Source organism: Enhydra lutris, unplaced genomic scaffold (genome assembly GCF_002288905.1).
Source record: "Enhydra lutris kenyoni isolate GAN:26980312 unplaced genomic scaffold, ASM228890v2 scaffoldscaffold68, whole genome shotgun sequence".
Classification (NCBI taxonomy): domain Eukaryota; kingdom Metazoa; phylum Chordata; class Mammalia; order Carnivora; family Mustelidae; genus Enhydra; species Enhydra lutris.
The window spans coordinates 13,088,787-13,110,655 of record NW_019154152.1 but is presented as its reverse complement, the minus strand read 5'-3'; the positions used below and the strand labels follow the sequence as shown (position 1 = coordinate 13,110,655).

Below are 21,869 nucleotides of genomic sequence, written 5' to 3'. Positions count from 1 at the left end.
CTGTCTGTCAAATAAATAAATAAAATCTTTAAAAAAAAAGATTTTATTTATTTCTCTCAGAGAGAGAGAGAGAGAGAGAGAGAATGAGCTAGCACACAAGGAGGCAGAGTGGCAGGTAGAGGCAGAGAGAGAAGGAGGCTCCCTCCCAAGCAAGGAGCCCACTGTGGGACTCGATCCCAGGACTCTGGGATCATGACCTGAGCTGAAAGCAGCAGCTTAAACCACTGAGTCACCCAGGCGTCCCCCTGCTTATTTAATTAGTAGAGGAACTACGACTATTCTATTCAGTGAGGCCCAGCTCATGCCCTTCCTCTTGCAGTAGTGTGCCCCAGGGACTCCAGCCTATTCCATCCTAGTCCCCGCTCTGCTCCCTCTCTTTTTAAAAAGATTTTATTTATTTATTTGAGCGAGAGAGTGAGAGAGAGCATGAGAGGGGAGGTCAGAGGGAGAAGCAGACTCTCCGCAGAGTTGGGAACCCGATGCGGGACTTGATCCCGGGACTCCAGGATCATGACCTGAGCCAAAGGCAGTGGCTTAACCAACTGAACCACATAGGTGCCCTCTCTTTTATCTCTTAATGTACTACAGCTAACATGTTTGGATTGAAACACAGAGCAGCTTGTGCCCTGCTTGTTTTGTAAGCTTGTATTTTATGCCACTGGTGCTTGCCTCCCCAGAAGCATGACACTTCTGTAAGAACAGAGCCTAATATCAACAGGGCCCAGCTCAGGACTAGACACTGACTAAGTGTTAGTAAGTCTTAAATGGATAATTGAATGAATGACCTGATAACACTTACAATTCCAACCACCCTGGGCTTGATGTCTAGGGATGAATTTTTTGTTTCTCTTTGGAAGAGTGGGTATAAAGAATCAGAGAGAATGCACACACACTAACACTAATAACGTGCCTTGTACACATAAAATAACGATTATGGGTAATCCTCACAATTATTCTAGGAAGTGGGCTTATTTCCAAACCCTTCCCTCTCATCTTACAGAACATTAGGTTCAGACAGCCTACATTATTTACCCAGGTTGCATCATGAATGAGTGCTAGGTTTCTAGGAATCCATTAACTAATTCAGCAGGTTTAAACAGTGCTGGAAAGACTGTGGTTTGGAATCTATGCCAATTTGGCCATTTTCCTTTGTCTTATGGGATGTCCCTCACTCCAGCCATTTACTTTCTATATTCATGGGATGCTCTGGAAGAAAAGGTAGTCTTGGCATAATCCTTACTGGGGAAATGGCAGGGCATCTAATGAGGAATCATGAGTACTTCCTGGATATAATGAAGCCATCATTTGTCAGACTCTTTTTTTTTTTTTAAACTTTTTTTTTTTTTTTAAGATTTTATTTATTTGATAGACAGAGGTTGCAAGTAGGCAGAGAGGCAGGCAGAGAGAGAGAGGAAACTAAACAGGCTCCCTGCCGAGCAGAGAGCCCAATGCGGGGCTTGATCCCAGGACCCTGGGATCATGACCTGAGCCGAAGGCAGAGGCTTTAACCCACTAAGCCACCCAGGCGCCCCCATTTGTCAAGACTCTTACTTCACATGTATTTTCGCATTTAAACACCATACAAATGTATTCAGATATAGCATTATTTCTATTTTATAGATGAAGAAACTCAGGATTAAAGAAGTTCACTCAGGCCACAATTCTAGTAACAGTGACTCAAAGCCAGGACTGTTTGATTCCAAGGTTGGTGACCAACAATGGTTTCAAATGCTATTCCAGTCCAGCTCAACTGCTTTCAGATAGTCTCAGGGGCCATATCTATTCTGCCTGTCTAGCATCAAGCATAGGTCTTATATAGAAAAACTGCTTAGGAAAGGTTTGCTGAATTGAATGTAAGGAAAGATGTCTAAACTCAGAATTACCAACATAAGTGCCATAAAACTCACACTGCCCCAGTTCATAATCTTCCTCCAGGCTTCAGATACTATGTAGTTGGAGGAATAGGGTAGGAGTGCCTGGGTCCAGAATGTAATAAATCATTCAGGAGCCTTTAAACTGTTGTTTAGAAGTATAGCCCCCCTGCCCTTTTCTGTGGAGAGCCTGAGGACAGCTCAAAGAACAGTTTGAGACCATAAACATCCAAGTAGAGATGTCCAGTAGGTTTTACATATGGGCCAGGTCTGGAGCTCAGGGGAGACGTATGAGTTGGACATTTAGCTTTGGGAAGTATAAGGGTATAAATAAAAGCCATGAGATTGCCCAGAGAGAGTAAGCAGGGGAAAAAAAGGGAGGTCAAGAACAGAATCTGCTTAAGCCTGAAACCTTGACTTGGAGTTAGCACTTCTTCTTCCCATAACCTAAAAGATACCAATGCCTATTGATTTCACCTTTACCACACCTTTCATCCATACTAAAACAAGAGCCTCCACAAAATTGGTCCACAGCCTCCACTTCCATCCGGACAACACACCTGGATCTGTGCACAATATGTTACTTTTCTACTCATTATAATTCACGATCCCTGTGAAGTTGCCATCAACTTTCTCATTTTATAGACTGAGAAAACTAAAGCTAAGGCAGGTCAAATAACTTGCCTGGGGTCATAAAATAAGTAGGAAAGAAGTACTACTCCCAACCCCAGAGCCTTTGCTTTTGCCACCTCACCATGCTGTCTTCTAAACATAGTTTACATCTTTTTGCAACCCAATCATCATGGACATTTCCCTTTCCTAATAATTCCAACAATGATAAAAATACTGATCAGTATTCAGAATATCTCCTTCACAATATTATATATTTATAGAGTACTTTATAGTTTATAATGAACTCTGCCAAGACACTGCCTAATTTTAGTCCTTACAACCCTGAGATGTAGATGGGAGTTAAATCCCATTTTTAGATGGAGGAAAAAAACTGAAGCTCAGAAAACGGAAATATTTGGGTCAGGACTGGATATTGATGCCATCAAGTATGGGGTTAACTCTAAAGCTCATGCTCTTTCCACTGCACTTCACCATCTCAGAACATTAATTTCCACATGACTCTGTCCTCAGAGAAGGACCTAGGAACGTAATTTCTTTTTTTTTTTTTTTTTTAAAGATTTATTTACTTACTTGAGAGACAGAGAGAGTGCGCATGTGCACACATAAGCATGAGTGGGAGGAAGAGCAGAGTGAGAGACAGAGAAGCCCAAGCTGATTCCCCACTAAGCATGGAGCCCAACACAGAGCTCAACCTCACGACCCTGAGATCACGAACTGAACCGAAATCACAAGTGGGACGCTTAATTGACTGAGCCACCCAGGCATCCCTGGACATAATTTCTTGATTACTTACCTTGCATTTGGCCAATAGTCAGATCCTTATCCAATCTATCAACACCTAGAACAAAATAGGAGAATCCAGAAGTAGTTTACTAGAAAAGGTTGTATGAAACAGGTTTTGCTGTTCAAGTATGAAGTAAAAATTGTTACAAAGTTGTAAACATGATGATATTCTCAATTCACATTAATCCCAATCCTAACTCCTTGAGGGTATATACTCACCACATGAAACTTTCCAGAATGAGAGTCCCCTGCAATCTTTTTGATCATTTAAACTGATTTCTCAAAATAGGGTTTTACTTTTTTAAATTTCCATTATACTCAGAATATCTTTATGCCACTCTGGAGAACTTACACTTAACCAGGGATTGATGGCAGGCCAGAATTAAGTTACTCCAGATGGATGCTTGTGCTTAGTTAGGTTTAGGGATTTGGTGTGGAGAGGAGAGGAATACAAATGAGTGAGCATGGTACTTTATTTTGGAAGCTACTACCCATGTATGACTAGTTTGGTTTTTCGTTTCTCGTTTTTTTTTTTGTTTTTTTTTTTCAGATTTTATTTATTTATTTGAGAGAGAGTGAGCAAGTGACCATAGGGGAGGGGGACGGGCAGAGGCAGAGGAAGAAGCAGACTCCCTATGGTGTTTAATCCCAGGACTCCCCAATATCATGATTGGAGCTGAAGGCAGACGCTTAACTGACTGAGGCACCCAGGCGCCCCATGTGGTGAGTAGTTTTAACAAGGACCTACTCAGAAGATGATATACCTACACTGCTATGGACTGAATTGTATCCTCCCCGTCATTCATATGTTGAAGGCCTATTCCACAGTGTGACCACATTTACAGATATGGAAATAATTAAGATTAAATGGTATCATATGTGTAGGGTCTTCATATGACAGGATTAGTGTCCTTTTAAGAATAAACACCAGAGAGTTTGCTTTCACTCTCTCTTCTGCCATGTAAGGACACAGTGAGAGGGCAGTTGTCCACAAGCCAGTAAGAAAGCTCCCACCAGAACTTGACTGTGCCGATACCCTGCTCTCAGACTTCCAGCCTCCAGAACTGGGAGAAAATGAATTTGTTGTTTAAGCACCCAATTTATAATATTTTGTTATGGCAGCCTGAGCTAATACACACACGTGCACACTTACCAGCCAAGAGCAGCAATTTAGGAATAGGACAACTAAGGAAGAGATTGGATAAGCCTCGGAACCAGCCATCCCAGTATTTTTCTGTTTTTGCCAGTTCAATTCTCCAAGTATATGGATGGTCTTTCTTGGTCTGGAGGAAAAGAGCAAGTTCTGAGTCTCTGAGGGCAACCCTTGGAGGAACAGGACAAAAACTAGGTCCCTAGGAAAAGGAAAGGGAAGGAAACTAGCACTTAATAAGGTGCTACTAGGTCCCAGACATTTTCATATTCACTTAATCATTAAAACAGCTTTGTGATATAGGTTATTGTTGTAATTTCCATGTTTAGATAACTAGAAGTTTACTTTTTACTTCTATTAATTTCAGTGAACTTTGAAAACTTTCTTAAGATCACAAAGCTAGTAAACCATAGTCAGTCAAGACTTAGTTTCTCTTACATACATTTGACAAAAAGAATATATCCATCAAAAGGATAATTACAGAAAGCACAGTACAGTATGAAAAAATACTTATAATATAACATTAAAAGAAAGAAGAAGAGTATAACATGCCATCCAATTGAGGATTACTACTGGAAAAATGTGGTACACATAGGGAAAGAACTGGAAGGGAAAACTGAAAATATGTTGATTTGTTAGCAGAGCATTTTTTCTTATGTTTTGATAATGGTATGTTCCTGCAACAGTAATCTGAAAAAGGAAATCTGGCACAAATATTATAAAATGTATCTGTTAAATCCCAATATATACTAGACAGGCACAGAGTATGTACTCATCAAATACAAGAAGAACAAATAAATGATTCCCTATAGTTTTCTGCATCACTGAAAATTTTAAATATTATAACTGAAATAAATAATTGGGATCCTGCAGTAGCCACAATATGAAAATCTGAAAGTGAACATGAGATAGCAACATATTGTGTTAGAGATCACTGGATGGATGTCCATACTAGCCCAAGTGATCTAGAGATCCTTATCATAACAATCCTTATCAAAATCCAAATGACATTCTTGCAAAATAGAAAAATTCATCAAAAATTCATATAGAATCCAAGGGACACCAAATAGCAAAAACAATTTTTTAAAAGAATAAAATTGGAAGATACATGCTCTCTAATTTCAAAACATATTACAAAGCTACAGTAATCAAAACAGTATGGTACTGGTATAAAGACCCACAGAGACCAATGGAATACACGAGAGAACACAGAAATAAACAACAAGGGCCCAAGATGACTCAATGGAGAAAGAATAGTCTTTTCAGCAAATGGTGTTGGAAAAACTGGATATCCACATGCAAAGAATGAAGCTGGACAATACACAAGTTTAACTCAAATAGGTTAAAGATCTAATTATATTAAGACCCAAAACTGTAAAACTTCTAGAAGAAAACAGAGAAAAGCATCATATAGCTTTTCCTGACATTGAATTTGACAATGATTTTTTTTGGCTATGACACCAAAAGCAAAGGCAACAAAAGCAAAAATAGATAAATGGACTACATCAAACATAAAAACTTCTGTGCATCAAAGAACACAATCAACAGAGTGACAAGACATTGTACAGAATGGGAGAAAATATCTGCAAATCATATCTATGATAAGGGGTTAATATTCAGAATATATAAAGAATTCCTACTATTCAGTAACAAAAAAATCAAACAACCTGATTAAAAAATGGGCAATGGAATGAGGAGACATTTCTCCAAAGAGGATATTCAAATGGCCAATAAGTACATGAAAAGATACTCAACAACACTAACCATTAGGGAAATGCAAATCAAAACCACAATGAGATATCACTTTATACCCATTAGGACGGCTATTTTCAAAAAAGACAAAATAACAAGCATTGGCAAAGATGTGGAGAAATTGGAACACTTGGGGCGCTGTTGGTGGGATTACACAATGGTACAATCACTATGAAGACAGCATGGCAGTTACTCAAAAATTAAAAGTAAAACTATCATATGATCCAGCAATCTTACTTCTGGGTATACAGCCAGAAGTGAAAGTAGGATCTTGAGGAGATATTTGCAGACCCATGTTCATGAGCAGCATTATTCACAACAGTCAAGAGAAGTAAGCAGTATCTATTGATAGATGAATGGATAAACAAAATGTGCTATCTACATATTATTTAGCCTTAAAGAAGGAAATCCTGTCACATGCTACAACAGAGAGGAAACTTGAGACATTGTGTTAATTAAAATAAACCAGTCACAAAAAGACAAACACTGATTCTACTTCTATGAGGTATCTAATGTAGTGGAATTCATAGAAAGTAAAATGGTAGGAATGGGAGGAAAGGGATATTGTTTAATGAGTACAGAGTTTTAGATTGAAATGAAAAAGCTCTGGAGATGTTTTACCACAATACAAACGCTACTTAACTGTACACTTAAAAATGAGTAAGGTGGTAAATTTTGTTGTGTGTTTTTTACCAAAATTAAAAAAAGAAAGAAAGAAAAAGATCACTGGACGGATATTCAGGAAAGTTGGGTCTTCCCAGTCTCACTAAACAATGCATGTGCAACACCATTAATAAGCCACTTCTAGTAGATTCCACTGTCAGAGACAGCAAGACCCTCCTAAATGTACACTGTACTTCATAAGCAAATGACTAATTTAAGGTAAGGGAACTTCCAAGGATAATAATATTACAAAAAGAAATTTTAAAAGAGGAGTTCAAGTCTTAAAAATGTAAAAAAGAAAAAAAAAGCCTGGATAGAATTAGAGTTGCTCCTGTATTTAGGGTGATAATACTATATCCTTTCTCTGGAGAGCTGGATCATAAAGTTAATTTAGTTTAGATCCCTTCCTCTGACAAATGGTAATAAAACAGAACAATGTAAGAAACAAAACAGATGAATATGGGGGAAAAAAAGAGAGGTAAACCAGAAAACACTCTTAACTATAGAGAACAAACAGGGTTGCTGGAGGGATGGGTCAAATGGATGAAAGATATTAAGGAGGACACCTGTGATGAGCATGGGGTATTGTATATAAGTGACAAGTCACTAAATTCTACCCCTGGAACTAATATTACACTGTATGTTAACTGAAATTTAGATAAAAACTTGAAAAAAGAAAACTAAACAACAACAACAACAACAGATCAATGTAATGAGATCTAACTGTTGGATAGGAGAAGCAGAAAGCTAGCTACCAATCATCCTGAGATGTTCATGTGGGTAGGATATGGTTCTCCACACAAGGGCATCAACCACAGGCTTTGCAATATTTCCCAACACCTCACTTGAAAAGCATTTAAAAAGATAGGTTTCATCCAGAGAGGGAGACAAACCTTAAGAAACTCTCGGTTTCAGGAAACAAACTGAGGGTTGCTGGAGTGGAGGGGGTGGGAGGGATGGGGTGGCTGGGTGATGGACACTGGGGATGGTCTGTGCTATGGTGGAGTGCTGTGAATTGTGTAAGACTGATGATTCACAGACCTGTACCCCTGAAACAAATCATACATTATATGTTAATAAGAAAATGAAATAAGATAAAAAATAAAAAGACAGGTTTTTGTGTTAGTCAGACTAGACTTAATGCAAATCCCAGCTCCGTCGTCAGCTAATAAACTGTGGGTCCCTTGGGAAAGTTACCTAACTTCTTCAAGCCTGTTTTCTTAGCTATACGGAGCACAACATAAAATCTCAGAGGATTATTGTAAGGATGAACTAAAGATATTCACATATGTAAAACAATAGGAACATGGTCTGGCACATAAAATTAAAAACCAAAATAAAAAAAATTTTTTTAAAGATTTTATTTTTTTGACAGAGAGAGAGAGAGATTGAGAGAGGAATACAAGCGGAGGAGTAGGAGAAGGAGAAGCAGGCTTCCAGCTGAGCAGGGAGCCCGATGTGGGGCCCAATCCCAGGACCTTGGTATCATGATCTGAGCCGAAGGCATACGTTTAACGACTGAGCCACCCAGCTGCCTGCCAAAATCAAAATCTTAAGAATATAGGATTTCTATAATCTTGAAAAAGAAGAGCAAAGCTGGAGGACTTACACTTCCTGATTTCAAAACTTGCTATGAAGCTACAATAATGTAGACAGTGGCACTTGCATAACAATAGACATATTTTGGCACAACAGAATTGAAAGTCCAGAGATAAACTCTGGCATTTATGGTCATTTGATTTCCAAAAAGGAATACAAGATAATTAAATGGGAAAGTGGGGTCTTAGCAACAAATGGTCTTGGGACAGCTGGACATCCACACGCAAAAGAATGAAGTTACATCTCCTACCCTTGTACTATACACAAAAATTAACTCAAAATGGATCATAGACCTAAATATAAGAGCTAAAACTAGAAACTAAAACTAGAAACCTAAAAAGTTAAAACTAAAAAATATTTGCAATGAGAGACTTGTTATCTAGAATATACAAGAATTCTTATAATTCAGAAATAAAAAGACAAAACACCCTCTTGAAAAAAGGGCAAAGGATCTGAATATATATTTCTCCAGAGACGAAATGGGCAAGAAGCCCATGAAAAGATGTTCAACATTAACAGTCATCAGGAAAATGTAAATCAAAACCACAATGAGACACCACTTCATACCCATTAGGATGGCTATAATCAAAAAGAGAGACAATATTACAAATGCTTACAAAGCTGTAGAAAAATGGAACACTCAAGACACTGGTAGTGGGAATATAAAATGTTACAGGCACTTTGGAAAATAGTCTGGCTATTTCTTAAATGATTAAACACAGAAATAGCATCCAGCAATCCACTGGTAGGTGCAAACCCAAGAAAAATAAAAACCTATGCCCACACAGAAACTTGTACACAAATATTTGGACAAGCAATATTCATAACAGACAAAAAGTGAAAACAATCCAAATGTCCAATGACTGATGAATGGATAAAAAAATGTGGTCTATCCATACAAAGGAATATTATTCAGCCACAAATAGGAATAAAGCACTGATACATGGTATAATAAGGGTGAACCTTGAAAACATTATGCTAAGGTAAAAGAAACCAGCCACAGGACTGTATATTCATTTATATTAAATGTCCAGATTAGGCAATTCCACAGAGACGGAAAGATTAGTGGATGCCTAGGGCTGAAGTTGGGGAGAAATGGGAAGTGACTGCAAACAGGTATGGCTTTTTTTTTTTTTTTTTTTTAAAGAACAGAGTATCACTTTTAAAGATTTTTTTTTTTTTTAAAGATTTTATTTATTTATTTGACAGAGAGAGATCACAAGTAGACGGAGAGGCAGGCAGAGAGAGAGAGAGGGAAGCAGGCTTCCTGCTGAGCAGAGAGCCCGATGCGGGACTCGATCCCAGGACCCTGAGATCATGACCTGAGCCGAAGGCAGCGGCCCAACCCACTGAGCCACCCAGGCGCCCCTGGGTATGGCATTTTTAAAAAAAGTGATGTAAATGTCCTTTTTTTTTTTTTTTTTTAAGATTTATTTATTTGACAGAGAGAGAGCGAGCACAAGTAGGCAGAGGGGCAGGCAGAGCGAGAGGGAGAAGCAGGCTCTCCACTAAGCAGGGAGCTCGATGCAGGGCTCAATCCCAGGACCCTGGGATGATGACCTGAGCTGAAAGCAGCCACTTAACTGACTGAGCTACCCAGGAGCCCCTGATGTATATGTTCTAAAATAAGATTGTTGTGATGGTTACACAAGTCTATGAATCTACTAACAACCAGTGAATTGTATACTTTGGATGAGTTACCTTCCAATAAAGCAGTTTTTAAAAAGGATATTTATGCATAAAGGAATACCTCCTGGACAACTGAAGTTTATTCCCTCAAGGATCAAAGGTTAAAGTTTCCCTCTTCTTTTCAAAAGTATTTTAATCATATTGTATTAGACATCGCCCCTCACTGCCAATGTGTATCTTGTCTTTTTTTACACAGCAAAATGGATGCAACAGAACTCTTGTGTATGTCTCAGGATCATTTCAAACACCACTTTTCATATTAGTTAAAACGCAGAAATCCCCTAAGGGCTAATGGGCTCTACGTGGCCCCTGGCTACCATGCTTTAGAAGCTGTGACTGTTCTTGTTGTTGTAGTTGTTAAGTTTAATTTACATTATTAATATTTTCTCCGTCATTTTAGTTATTTTTTTTTACTGAGATACAATCACCATATAACATTGTGTTGGCTTAAGGTGTACATTGTGTTGACTTGACACATTTATATACTGCGATATGCAACACCATAATGATCGCTAACACCTCTATCATACCACAGAATTATAGTTTCTTTTGTACTAGAATAATTAAGACCTAGTCTCTTAGCAACTTTGAAGTTTACAATACGGTATTGTTGCCTATAATTATTATGCTGTGCATTAGATCTCCAGGATCTGTTTATCTACTAGTTACAAGAAGTAGTTTGTGTTGTTTGGGGTTTATGTCCTTCCTCAAGGGTAGACTGTTTTAGCTGTACGCCTTATTGCCTCATGTGTTTCAGTCTGCGCTCCTAACAAAACTGCTGGAGTTTACTAAACTCCGTATAACTGGGCTTATAAAATAATTACAAAGGAAAAATGAGCTGGAATTAAAAACCAGAGGATCTGGATGTGTTTTAGCACCAACATTTATAAGGTGTCCATAGGCAAGAATCTGTACCTCAGTTGTAAAACAGTGATAATATCTACAATGCAGAGTTAAAATGAGAACTAGGGATGATAAATGTGATGTACCTAGTATAGCTCCCAGCACATAAAAGGCAAAAAGTAATTAGCAGTTTGTATCAGAGTCTCAGATCTACTAAATATTAATTACTTGATTACTTTGGAAACGTCTCTTCTTCTCTGTATCTCTGTGTCTCAGTTTCTACACTGTTATCATGGGAGAGATCTCACCTCACAGAGTGTAGGAAGGGCAAATTAATCATGCACTGTTTTTATTTTTGTAAATTCCAAAGAGGTACAAACAATTATTTATTGATCTTAAGATGACAAAAGATCATCATTAAACGAAAAATCTGTTTTTAAAAAATGTACAGTAGATGCTTAAACAATATAGGTTTGGACTGTGCAGGTCCACTTATATGTGGATTTGGAAACAGTACAGTACTATAAATTTATTTTCTCCTCTTCATGATTTTCTCAAAAACATTTCTTTTTGTCTAGCTACTTTATTATAAGAGTACAGTATTTATAAATATGAATAAACAAATTATATATTAATCACTATTTATATTATTGGCAAGGCTTCTGGTCAACAGTAGGCTATTAGTGATTATGTTTTTAGGGAGCCAAAAGTTATAGTTGTTTGGTTTTTTTCCTTGACAGAGAGAGAGCACATGTGTGGGGTGGGGGTGTGCACAGAGGGGCAGAAGGAGAAGAATAGAAACCATTTTAGGCAGACTCATGACCAGTGTGGGGCCCCACCAGTGGCTCAATTTCATGACCCTAAGATTGTGACCTGAGGTGAAATCAAGAATCAGATGTTTACCTAACTGAGCCACCCAGGCACCCCCAAAGTTATAGTTGGATTTTTGACAGAGTTGGGGATCAGTGACCCTACCCCCATATTGTTCAGGACTCAATTGTCCTCTCCTCCTTGCTAATAGTAGCATCTCCAAACATAAGGGACTCCGGGGTGTACACTGAGTCCATTATTTGCCATTAGTAAGGTGTTTATAATCCATCCCCAAAAGTCTGCTCCTCAGGCTCACTAACCATTTCAAGAAAAAAAGTCCTTTCCCACTACTATCCTCAAATCAAGTGTTCAACAAGTAGTCACACAACACTTGCTACACACACACATCCAAGCTAAATGCTGAGGGGAATTCATATAGAACATTAGTTCCTGTGCTCAAAATACAGAGGTTATTTTGTTGGGAGACAATACTTGCACAATTAGAGGACACTGAATCTGCATCCTAGGGATGACTACAGGAGACCATAGTATCTCTGAATGGGGTTTATGAAAAACAATTCTATGACTTAGCCACAACTTTATTTATTTTCTAAAAAAAGATTAAATTTTTTATTTATTTGACAGGCAGAGATCACAAGTAGGCAGAGAGGCAAGCAGAGAGAGAGAGAGGGAAGCAGGCTCCCCGCTGATCAGAGAACCCGATGCGGGGCTTGATCCCAGGACCCCGAGATCATGACCTGAGCTGAAGGCAGCGGCTTAACCCACTGAGCCACCCAGGCACCCTTAGCCACAACTTTAGCCTTACAATAACAGAAAGTGCTAAATTATGTCAGGGCCCCTGGCTGGCTCAGTTGGTAGAGCACCCAACTCCTGATCTCAGGGTCATGAGTTTGAGCCTCACATCAGGTATACAGATTACTTAAACTTATTTAAACAAATAAACAACCCAGAAAGTGCTAAGTTATGTCATACAGATCCTCAGTGCTATACTGGAGAAGGACTGATAGAAAATGAGGTCAGAAAACTTCCCCAAAGAAATACACTTTGAAAGATGATAAGATCTGATGGACTTAGCATGGACTAGTGGGAAATCAGATTTTCTCATGAGATAAACCATAGGAACAGAAGTATTAAGGTGAGAAAGAATCTGATGAGAGAGCAGTCTTTTTGAGTGTAGGGTATATACTATAAGTTTTATGTTCCAATTTGTCAAAGTTATCTACAAGTGCCTTATATCTTATTGTTAACCTAAATAGCTATTACAATAACTTCTTCACCATCTAAAATATCTAGGGGTGAACAAAAAGAACATGTCACCCCCCCTTTCCCACCCCCACACGCTCTAAACCTTCACTGCCCCAACCTTCCAAGAATGCCAGCTTTTACTCACCTCCATGTCATCTTCCTTTTTCCTCTTGTTTACAGACTCACTTCCTTCTTCGTCTTCTTCCTCTTCCTCTATGATTCCTTCCACTATAGATTTTGAGCCTTCTGGACTTGTAATTCCTTCACACCTAGGTGGTTTGTTTGTTTTTAAGTGCTATCATACATCTTTCTTAACCCACTGAGCCACACAGGCGCCCCATACATCTTTCTTTTATACACAAATTATCTCAGAGATACAGGTTCTTATAGGCTTTTACAATCAAATGTCAGTTAAAACTTAATGCTTCTGGGAGAAGGAGGATGTGAACAATGTGCATTTTAAAATGTGTGGAAATAGACCAGGGCTGTGGAAAGTCATGGCCATGGAAGGTATGACTATATTCCAAGGGCTGGTTTTCCATTCTTGCACCAATACTAACCCATAGAAGGGAGTAATCATTTCCTGTGGCATGGTGACCAGAGTTTTATTGACATTATCTTGTATAATTTCTTAACAATTCTACAAAGTAGCCCTGAAAAATAAAAAAAATTGTCCAAGATCCCCTGGCTCATTAGTAGATGAGGCTGAAAGGCAAATCCAAGCTGAACTAACTTGAAAGCATGGTACTTTTCTACTGTATCCTGTTTACAGTAGAGCAAGGCTATGCTATTTAAGCATAGTAAAAGGCCCCAACTTTCAATTAGCTGATAGGAACTGACAATTAAATAACCATCGCCAGCTGAACCTTGGGGCTTAGAACATCTGATCCAACCAATTGCTATTATTGTTTCTCCTCTAAAAAACAATCTTTATTATATAATTAGGTAGAAAAATCAGTATTATATGAACAGCTGATATCATAATTCCTTTTAGAAAGAACTTGTTGGAAAAAATACACTGACAATATTAAAGACAAAAATCCCAAGCGCCTAGGTAGCAGCCAGTACTAAGATCTGTTCTCCATGATAAAGAAGAATTTGTTATTTTGCCCCTGAAAGGGAGAGAGAAGGGAGGAGAGGAGAGAGAACAAGCAGGATAAAAAGGGACTGGGATAAATTGAAGGGTCACTGAAACTTCAGTGGTGGATTTTTAACAGTGGTAACTTCTCCTTCCTTGTCTCCTCTATCGATCTCAGGAAAGTGCATGTTCACAAAATGTTTTGTCAAGTGGGGGTGTTCTATGGGACTTGAGATGTCAAGTTTCACAACTAGGGTTAAGGTAATATAACAAAGAAACATGTGCTTTGGATTTCCACAGCTATGGATTAGGAGGTTCAAGAGATTTCGAGATCTCTTGATCTTCAAGAGATCAAGAAGGGCAGGAAGGTTCTATCTGGTATCTATATGACAACTAAAATACACACTATATACACAAGTTTACATATTAAGAGAAGACACCACTTAAATTTACATATTAGGTAAAATTTAAAAATCGCTGAACTACCTGAATATAAGTCATATAATTTCCTCACAAAAATGCTTTACCACTGCTTAAACAAATCTAATTTCAAAATATTTAGGCATTAAAAAGTGGGCAATTCCAGAGCTTATTTAAAGACTGCATTGTTTCTACTAGGTATTGCTACTCGAATTGTACTTTCAGGCCTAAAATCCATGACACAGGCCTTGAAGTCAAATACACAGGAGAAAGAATCTGAGCTCTGTGACTCACTAGCTGTGTGATCCTGGGAAAGCCACTTTACCTTTCTGAACTTCCATTTTCTCACCTACAAAATAATATTTGTCTTAAAGAGGTATTGTAAAGATTAAATGAGGTGGTGCAAATGAATCAATGAATCTATGTAATGATCATTAACGGCTACCAACGCTGCAGAAAAGAGACAACCATAAATTACATGCTTCCTAATGGCAGTACCTATTCTTACAAACAAATAAAAAGCCAAAATAACAAACAAATCTGAACTTGATCAAATTTCTGAATCTAACTAATAATTTATAGACAATACAGTGAAGAGAGGAACATATTAAATTACACCTTCAGGAATCAATCAGAAAATCCAGAATGTGGGAAATTCTACGGGGCAAAGAACCAGGGCTCTTCAACAATAAATTGCAAGGGAAAAAAAATCGAGACAAAAGTAGAAACTATAAAAGATACTTAAGAGATATATTCTCCCTCCAATTAGTATATATCTACCTTATTGTAATTCTGATTTGACCTACAAAAAAATGATCAGCGAGACAATTAGAAATGTGAATACTGAATGGACACTTGATGATATTAAGGAACTATTAAATTTTTTACGTGTAATAATGGTATTGTGATTGGGTTTAAAGTGTCCTTACCATTTAGGGTATACTCAAATCTTGGAATTTATTTCAAAATATTTTGTAATTAGGGGATAATAAAAGGGCACAGATGAAACAAGACTGGCCATGAGTCAGTAACTGTTGAAAACAGGCAATGTGTATATTGGGGTTCATTGTATTATTCTACTTTTACATGTTTAAAAATTTCCATAATATAAGATTTTTAAAATGAGAGCATGTATATAAAATACCTGGTACAGTATAAAATATATATACAGCATAAAATACCTGGTATAGTGCCATGCCTGGCAAATAGCAGGCATTCAGTAATGCCATTATCATTTTCATCAACTCTCATGCTCTTGTTTTGCTGGGCAACATTTTCTCAATTCATCTAAAGTTTATTTTGTAACCACAGAGCAATACTCAAGACTCGTGTAACCCTATCCAAGAAGATGAGCTGGGCTAAAGTAATCTTTTTTTTTTTTTTTTTTTTTAAAATATTTTTTTTTTTTCAGACAGAGATCACAAGAAGGCAGAGAGGCAGGCGGGGGTGGGGGGTGGGGGGGGGAAGGGAAGCAGGCTCCCTGCTGAGCAGAGAGCCCTATGCGGGGCTCGATCCCAGGACCCTAGAATCATGACCTGAGCCGAAGGCAGAGGCTTTTAACCCAATGAGCCACCCAGGTGCCCCAAGGGCTAAAGTAATCTTAGCTTAGCCTTACAATCTGGCTTTCACTCAGGCTACACTAAAGCTTTTATAGTGTGATTTCCTCACAATCAGGTTTGGCTAAGAAGGAGACTGTTACCAGAATAAAGCCATAGCTTCCAACACTAGAGAGGACACTTAATTTTTAATGTCCATTCTCTGGGATTCTTCATCTTTTAAGACCCAGAGTTGCATTAAAGAGGTAATCCTGTATCATACAGGCTTTGGGATTTCTTAAAAAGAAAAAAGAAAGAAAGAAAGAAAGAAAGAAATAGAAAAGAAAAGCTATGAGGCTAGCTCAACTGAGCTCATTTGTAAAAATTATCTAGAATTGGGGGTATAGCTCAATGGTAGAGCATTTGACTGCAAAGGCATTCAGGATGGTAGGACAGGTAAATAACAAAAAGCAATCTGTAATTCCCTCACCATGTTTCAGTCTCTAACCAGCCCAACAGGGAAAAATAAGACCTACTGTTTGACTTGGCCAACCATTGAGACACGGGCTGACTCCAAATTTCGAATCTGACCACTCTTCACACTAGAAAAGTGAGAAGGGGAGAAAGAAGGTTATCAGTATCCATCTTATCATGTTATAGGGTCAAATGAATAATTTTGCAGATTCTGTGGAACCTCTATAAAGTTGTGTTTACCAATACAGCTTATATGAGATTACCACTACTTCTTACCTGGTTATTATGGCTATAAGCCAACCAGTAAAAAATTAAGTAAAGACATTCAAGCCATTTCCGCTCTGCAAACATTTACCAGGAGGGTACTATGTGTCAGGCCTGTGCTTAAGAAACACCCAATTCAAGCTGGGAGAAAGAAATACAGATAGTTTTAACATAATAAAGGCAAGGTTCAAAGGAATCACTTTATTCTGAATGAAGAGGTTAAAGAAAGTTCCCCAAATGTCCTGCCTAAACCAAGGAGAAAAGAAATTAGGCCGAAGATAAAAGAAGGTGGTCAGGGCAATATAGGCAGAGGGCACATTGCAAACAAAGGCACTGTGATGTGGACAAGTAAACATGATGAGGATTTTAGAGGACAGAGAGCAAGGAGAAGCAGGGGAGAGCAAAATGGGAGTGTGAGTGGGAGAAAGGGATAGGTGGGTAGGGACAAGCTCCTAGAGGACCTTGCATGTCATGATACAGAGTTCAGGAGCTAAGATGCTATTTTAATAGATTAGTTCTCTCAGAGTTACCTACCTATGTATGCCTAAGGGCCAAGCAAAATAGCTGTTTGTCCCAGGGGGAATTGGAAACAATATGTGAAATAAGCCACCAGAACACTTTTCTTTTCTTCTCTCTCTCTTTTTAAAGATTTAATCCATTTATTTGAGAGAGAGAGTGACAGAGTATGAGAGTGGGGAAGGTGGGAGGGAGAAGCAGACTCCCCGCTGAGTAGGGAGACTGATGTGGGGCTTGATCCTGGGACTCCAGGATCATGACCTGAGTTAAAGGCAGATGCTTAACTGACTGAGCTACCTAAGTGCCCTGAGAACCCATTTCTTGAAATGTAACTTTTTTAGTTTAAAAAATCATGCAAAATTTTAAAGGGCAACCCCCTTAGATAATGACCTTGTTTCTTATTTTAATGATAAACAGAGGCAATCAGAATGATTATTTCATTTTTCTACTATCAACTGAATCTACAGATCTACAAGTATACCAGTATTTATAATCATATACCCTGCCTTGATGAGTTTTGAATATATGAAACACCTTTGTTCTTATTCAAGGCCAACCTTGGGCACAGTTCCCATCTCCTCTTGCCTGTGAGGACTTTGCTACCTATAGTTACCCTGTGGGTTATTTTTTTTTCTCTAGTGAATATTATAAAATAGCTTTTGAAAACATTCTCAACTTCACATTCACTACTAGATACTAACCCACTTCTCTGCTCCCCTATATAACAAAACTTCTCAAAAAAGTTGTCATAAAAAAAAGTTATCTTAAAGGAATCATTTTTCTTAAATAATGGTCCTCCAAAAAAAAAAATAATGGTCCTCCAATTATCTCTAGCTCAACCTCTATTAATAAGTACATATAAGTATTTACTTAACATTTCCATTTACATGTATAATAAGCATTTCAGCTTATCCATATAAAAATCCTGATTCCCTGACCTTTTACCTGCTCCCAAATCTACTTCTCCTTGTTTCTATCATTCATCCAATTGCTTTGGCTAAAAACTTAGAACTCATCCTTGGATGCTGTGCCTCCTCCTGCCTCCAACCCCCATTTCTCTGCTGATATCCAACCCACAAGGCAGTCCTGTCAGTTCTACCTTCAAAATACATTCCAAATATGACATACTACTTCCTCTGTTGCCATCCTGGTCTATGCTTACCATCATTATTCCCCTATACTACTACAATTGTCTCTTAACCAATTTCCCACTTCCATTAACATACCACTCCCTACTCTTTCCCCCAGTGTTTTCCTCAGAGCAGTCAGAGTGGGGAAACCAAAATGTCCAACTTCAAAGCCTAGGCTTCTAATGACAATTAACCTACTGCTTCTTATTAGGATGACCGGAGAAAGCAGGAGTGGGAATTCACTTTGCTTTAAATCCTTACTGAATTAAATAGGTTGGCCTTGTATTTCAACATCTTTTTTCCGCCCCCATATGGAATAGCCACAATATCCATGGGTCATGAACTTGATTCAGATATCCAGCAGAGTACAAAACAAAGTTATAAAATACTTCATTGTATTCTTTCTGATTCTCAGGCTCAGGAAGTGGGTTCTAAAAATCAGAGAACCCAAAACATTTAAACATACAACAGAGAGAACCTTCATCCTATCCCACATCTGCCACTAGAATCAAGACTCTGTCTCTTTTAGGAGCAGGTCCACCATGACTGCCATGCTGGATTAAGTTCCTATCTTCTGTAACTTCTGTGCTTCAATCATTGTGTTTACACATTTACTTGTTTGTATTCCCAGTTTTTTTGATGACAAGTACTAAGCCTGATTCATCACCAGTTCTTAAATCAGGTACGACACATCTTAGGTACTTAAAAAAAAAAAAAAAAAAAAGGAAAAAGTTTACTGAAAAGTTATTTGGAATCATCTTCTCACTGGTTGTTACTGGGGAAGAAGGCAGGGTACCTGAGGTACATGCTGAACTGGCAACGGCTACATATAAACACTGTGGCTGCTGAAGAGGGAGAGATCTTTGGTGTCTCTAAGAGAAAAGGAATCCTACATCTCAGTAGTGTGAACAAGGGGAGACAGAAGCAACTTACCAAACACAAACTTCATTCTGGCAAGCCATATTTGGCATGAGATCCTCTGTCTTAGAAAAACTACCTAGGCTTTATTTACCAAGTCCTTCATTTCCACTTGATTCAAAGAACAGATACGTTCTGCCTGCTAAGGCAGTCAGCAGTATGCTGTATGCAATATGAAAACACAAAAGAAATAGAGGATAGCTTCTGTCCTTATGATTTAGGAAAAGTATTAAGAGAAACATGAAAATTGGCAATAAAAGCATATCTTTTAGGGGAGTATTAGAAGACTAAAGAGGCAAACAGTACAATATAATACAGACAGAGGCCTCTACTTATTTAATCAAATGAGTGGAGGAGTTAGAAAAAGGGTCTAAAAAAGGAACTAGACATGATTTTAAAAAATACTCAGGAAGACAGGATACTAAAGATATTTTATCCTAAGACTGATTTCCTTGTGGGGGAGACAGTATATTACTCATTTCTGAAATTTCACCGTTTAGCACAAAGTGTTTAATAAATATTTAATCAAATAATTGATTGAATTAATGAAAAAATTAACAACAGAACAGCCTTAAGTGGAAGTCATAGCCAATTCTGTCCATAATTTTTATGAAAACTATTTAACCCAAACCCAAATAAAAACTAAGAAAGGAATCTATGTCCATCCTTTCTGTTTCTCCACTGTTTTCTCTGGAACACAGAAAGTGAATCTAGTACCATGAAGCATCAGAAGTGGAAAAGGCCTTAGAGCCTCATTTAGTCCAGACTCTTACCTCAGAGATGGAAATAGCTAGACAGCAGATGATCCATAATTATTAAAATTCTAGGAGGCACTATAGTGTATTAGAAAAAGGATGGATTTTAGATAACTGGGCCAAGTATGAAACATTTAAATGTTTCATTTAAAATATTCATATTTTAATTCATAAAAAAAAAATAAAAAAAATTCTGCTCTTTATGTAACTGTTTCTGCACATAATAAAGCTAAGGCTTGGAAACCGAACTATTCCTTTGAACTTGGTGCCTGAATTGATGAAAAAGAGCAGCTACAATCTAACATTTAGAATACAGACAATATAGATTTATTGGTTACCTCCATTCAATGGCATTCTCTAGAGACTTGAAGGTTTTAGGTCGACCACGTAAGAAATTCTGCATGCTATTAAGTGCATCCATGGCTGTACCTAGATGTTAAACAAATATTTTAACTATAGCACTTAATATATTCTAAGCATTTACACTTGCTGGGATAACTGTGTACATTTGCCCTTAATGATAGCAGAATTCAGTGATGTTTTGGGGAAAAAAGATATAGCTTAAGAAAATTCAGAAGACTGATGTGAAAGCCAGCTTCCAAGATGGCCTCCAGTGATTTTTGCCTCTTGGTATTCACTCCCTTGTGTAGTCTTCCCACACTGAATAGAGGCTGACTTATATAAACAATAGTGTGACTTCTGAGGATGGGTCATAAAAGACATGGCAGCTTCTTTTTAAATGTTAAATAAAATAATGGGACACACATACAATTAAAAAATTATGCAGCCACAAAAGATATTTACAAAGAGTTTTTGATGACATGGAAAATGATTATATAATGTGGGGTGTGGGTGAAATGGGGGAAAGTGTCAAAAGGTACAAATTTCCAGTTATAAAATAAATAAGTCTTGAGGATGTAATGTACAGCATGGTGACCATAGTTTATACAATACCTATTGTTTTTTTTAAAGATTTTATTTATTTATTTATTTATTTGAGAGACAGACAGCATGCATGAATGCGAGCAGTGGGAGGGGCAGAGCGAGAGGCAGAGAATCTTAAGCAGACTCTGCACCGAGTATGGAGCCCTACATGGAGCTCGATCTCATGACCCTGAGATCATGACCTGAGCCAAAACCATGAGTCAGCTGTTTACCGACTGAGCCATCCAGGTACCCCCCCCCCGTATTGTATACTTGAAGGCTGTTAAGAGAGTTGATCTTAAAAATGCTCATCACAAGAAAAAAATTTGTATGTTATCTTCACATACTGTGGTTATCGTTTCATAATATATACAGACATTGAATCATTATGTTATATACCTAAAACCAATAAAAGGTTATATGCCAATTAAAAAATATATCTGAGAGTGCCTCTGCTATAAAATAACATAAAAAAAGATATAAAGACACAGGGACATAGTTCAAGATGAGTAGAAATCAACAATAAATTAAAATAAGATAATAATAATCATGGAAGTCTCTCGTAAATCAAAGATTCTGATTTAGTCAGTACTAAGAAAACTTACCTTCCACAACATCAATCATACAGAGACCCAAGAGGCTTGGCACCAGGTTCGATGATGTTGTGTGGACTGCAATAGCACCACCCATACTATGTCCAATCAGCATAATTGGAGGCGGGAGGTCCCCATACATGGCTTCAACCACATTGCCAACATCCCTGCAAAGAGACGATTGTAAAAATCATTTTCTTTTT

The 21,869-nt window shown here is 37.8% G+C and overlaps 1 protein-coding gene across 2 annotated transcripts in view; it reads right to left on the bottom strand.

The window, feature by feature from the left end:
• The window catches only part of LOC111159433 (protein phosphatase methylesterase 1), a 64,019-nt gene that overhangs the window by 4,944 nt on the left and 37,206 nt on the right, over positions 1-21,869 (bottom strand). The window contains exons 6-11 of one of the 2 annotated variants that reach the window (XM_022521897.1): positions 21,679-21,833; positions 20,488-20,578; positions 16,629-16,694; positions 13,205-13,328; positions 4,441-4,570; positions 3,298-3,342 (exon numbers count right to left, since the gene is read on the bottom strand). In XM_022521897.1, the coding sequence (XP_022377605.1) occupies positions 3,298-3,342; positions 4,441-4,570; positions 13,205-13,328; positions 16,629-16,694; positions 20,488-20,578; positions 21,679-21,833 (611 nt within the window). Of the gene's footprint in view, positions 1-3,297; positions 3,343-4,440; positions 4,640-13,204; positions 13,329-16,628; positions 16,695-20,487; positions 20,579-21,678; positions 21,834-21,869 lie in introns of both variants that reach the window. The other variant, XM_022521896.1, reaches the window with a different exon arrangement.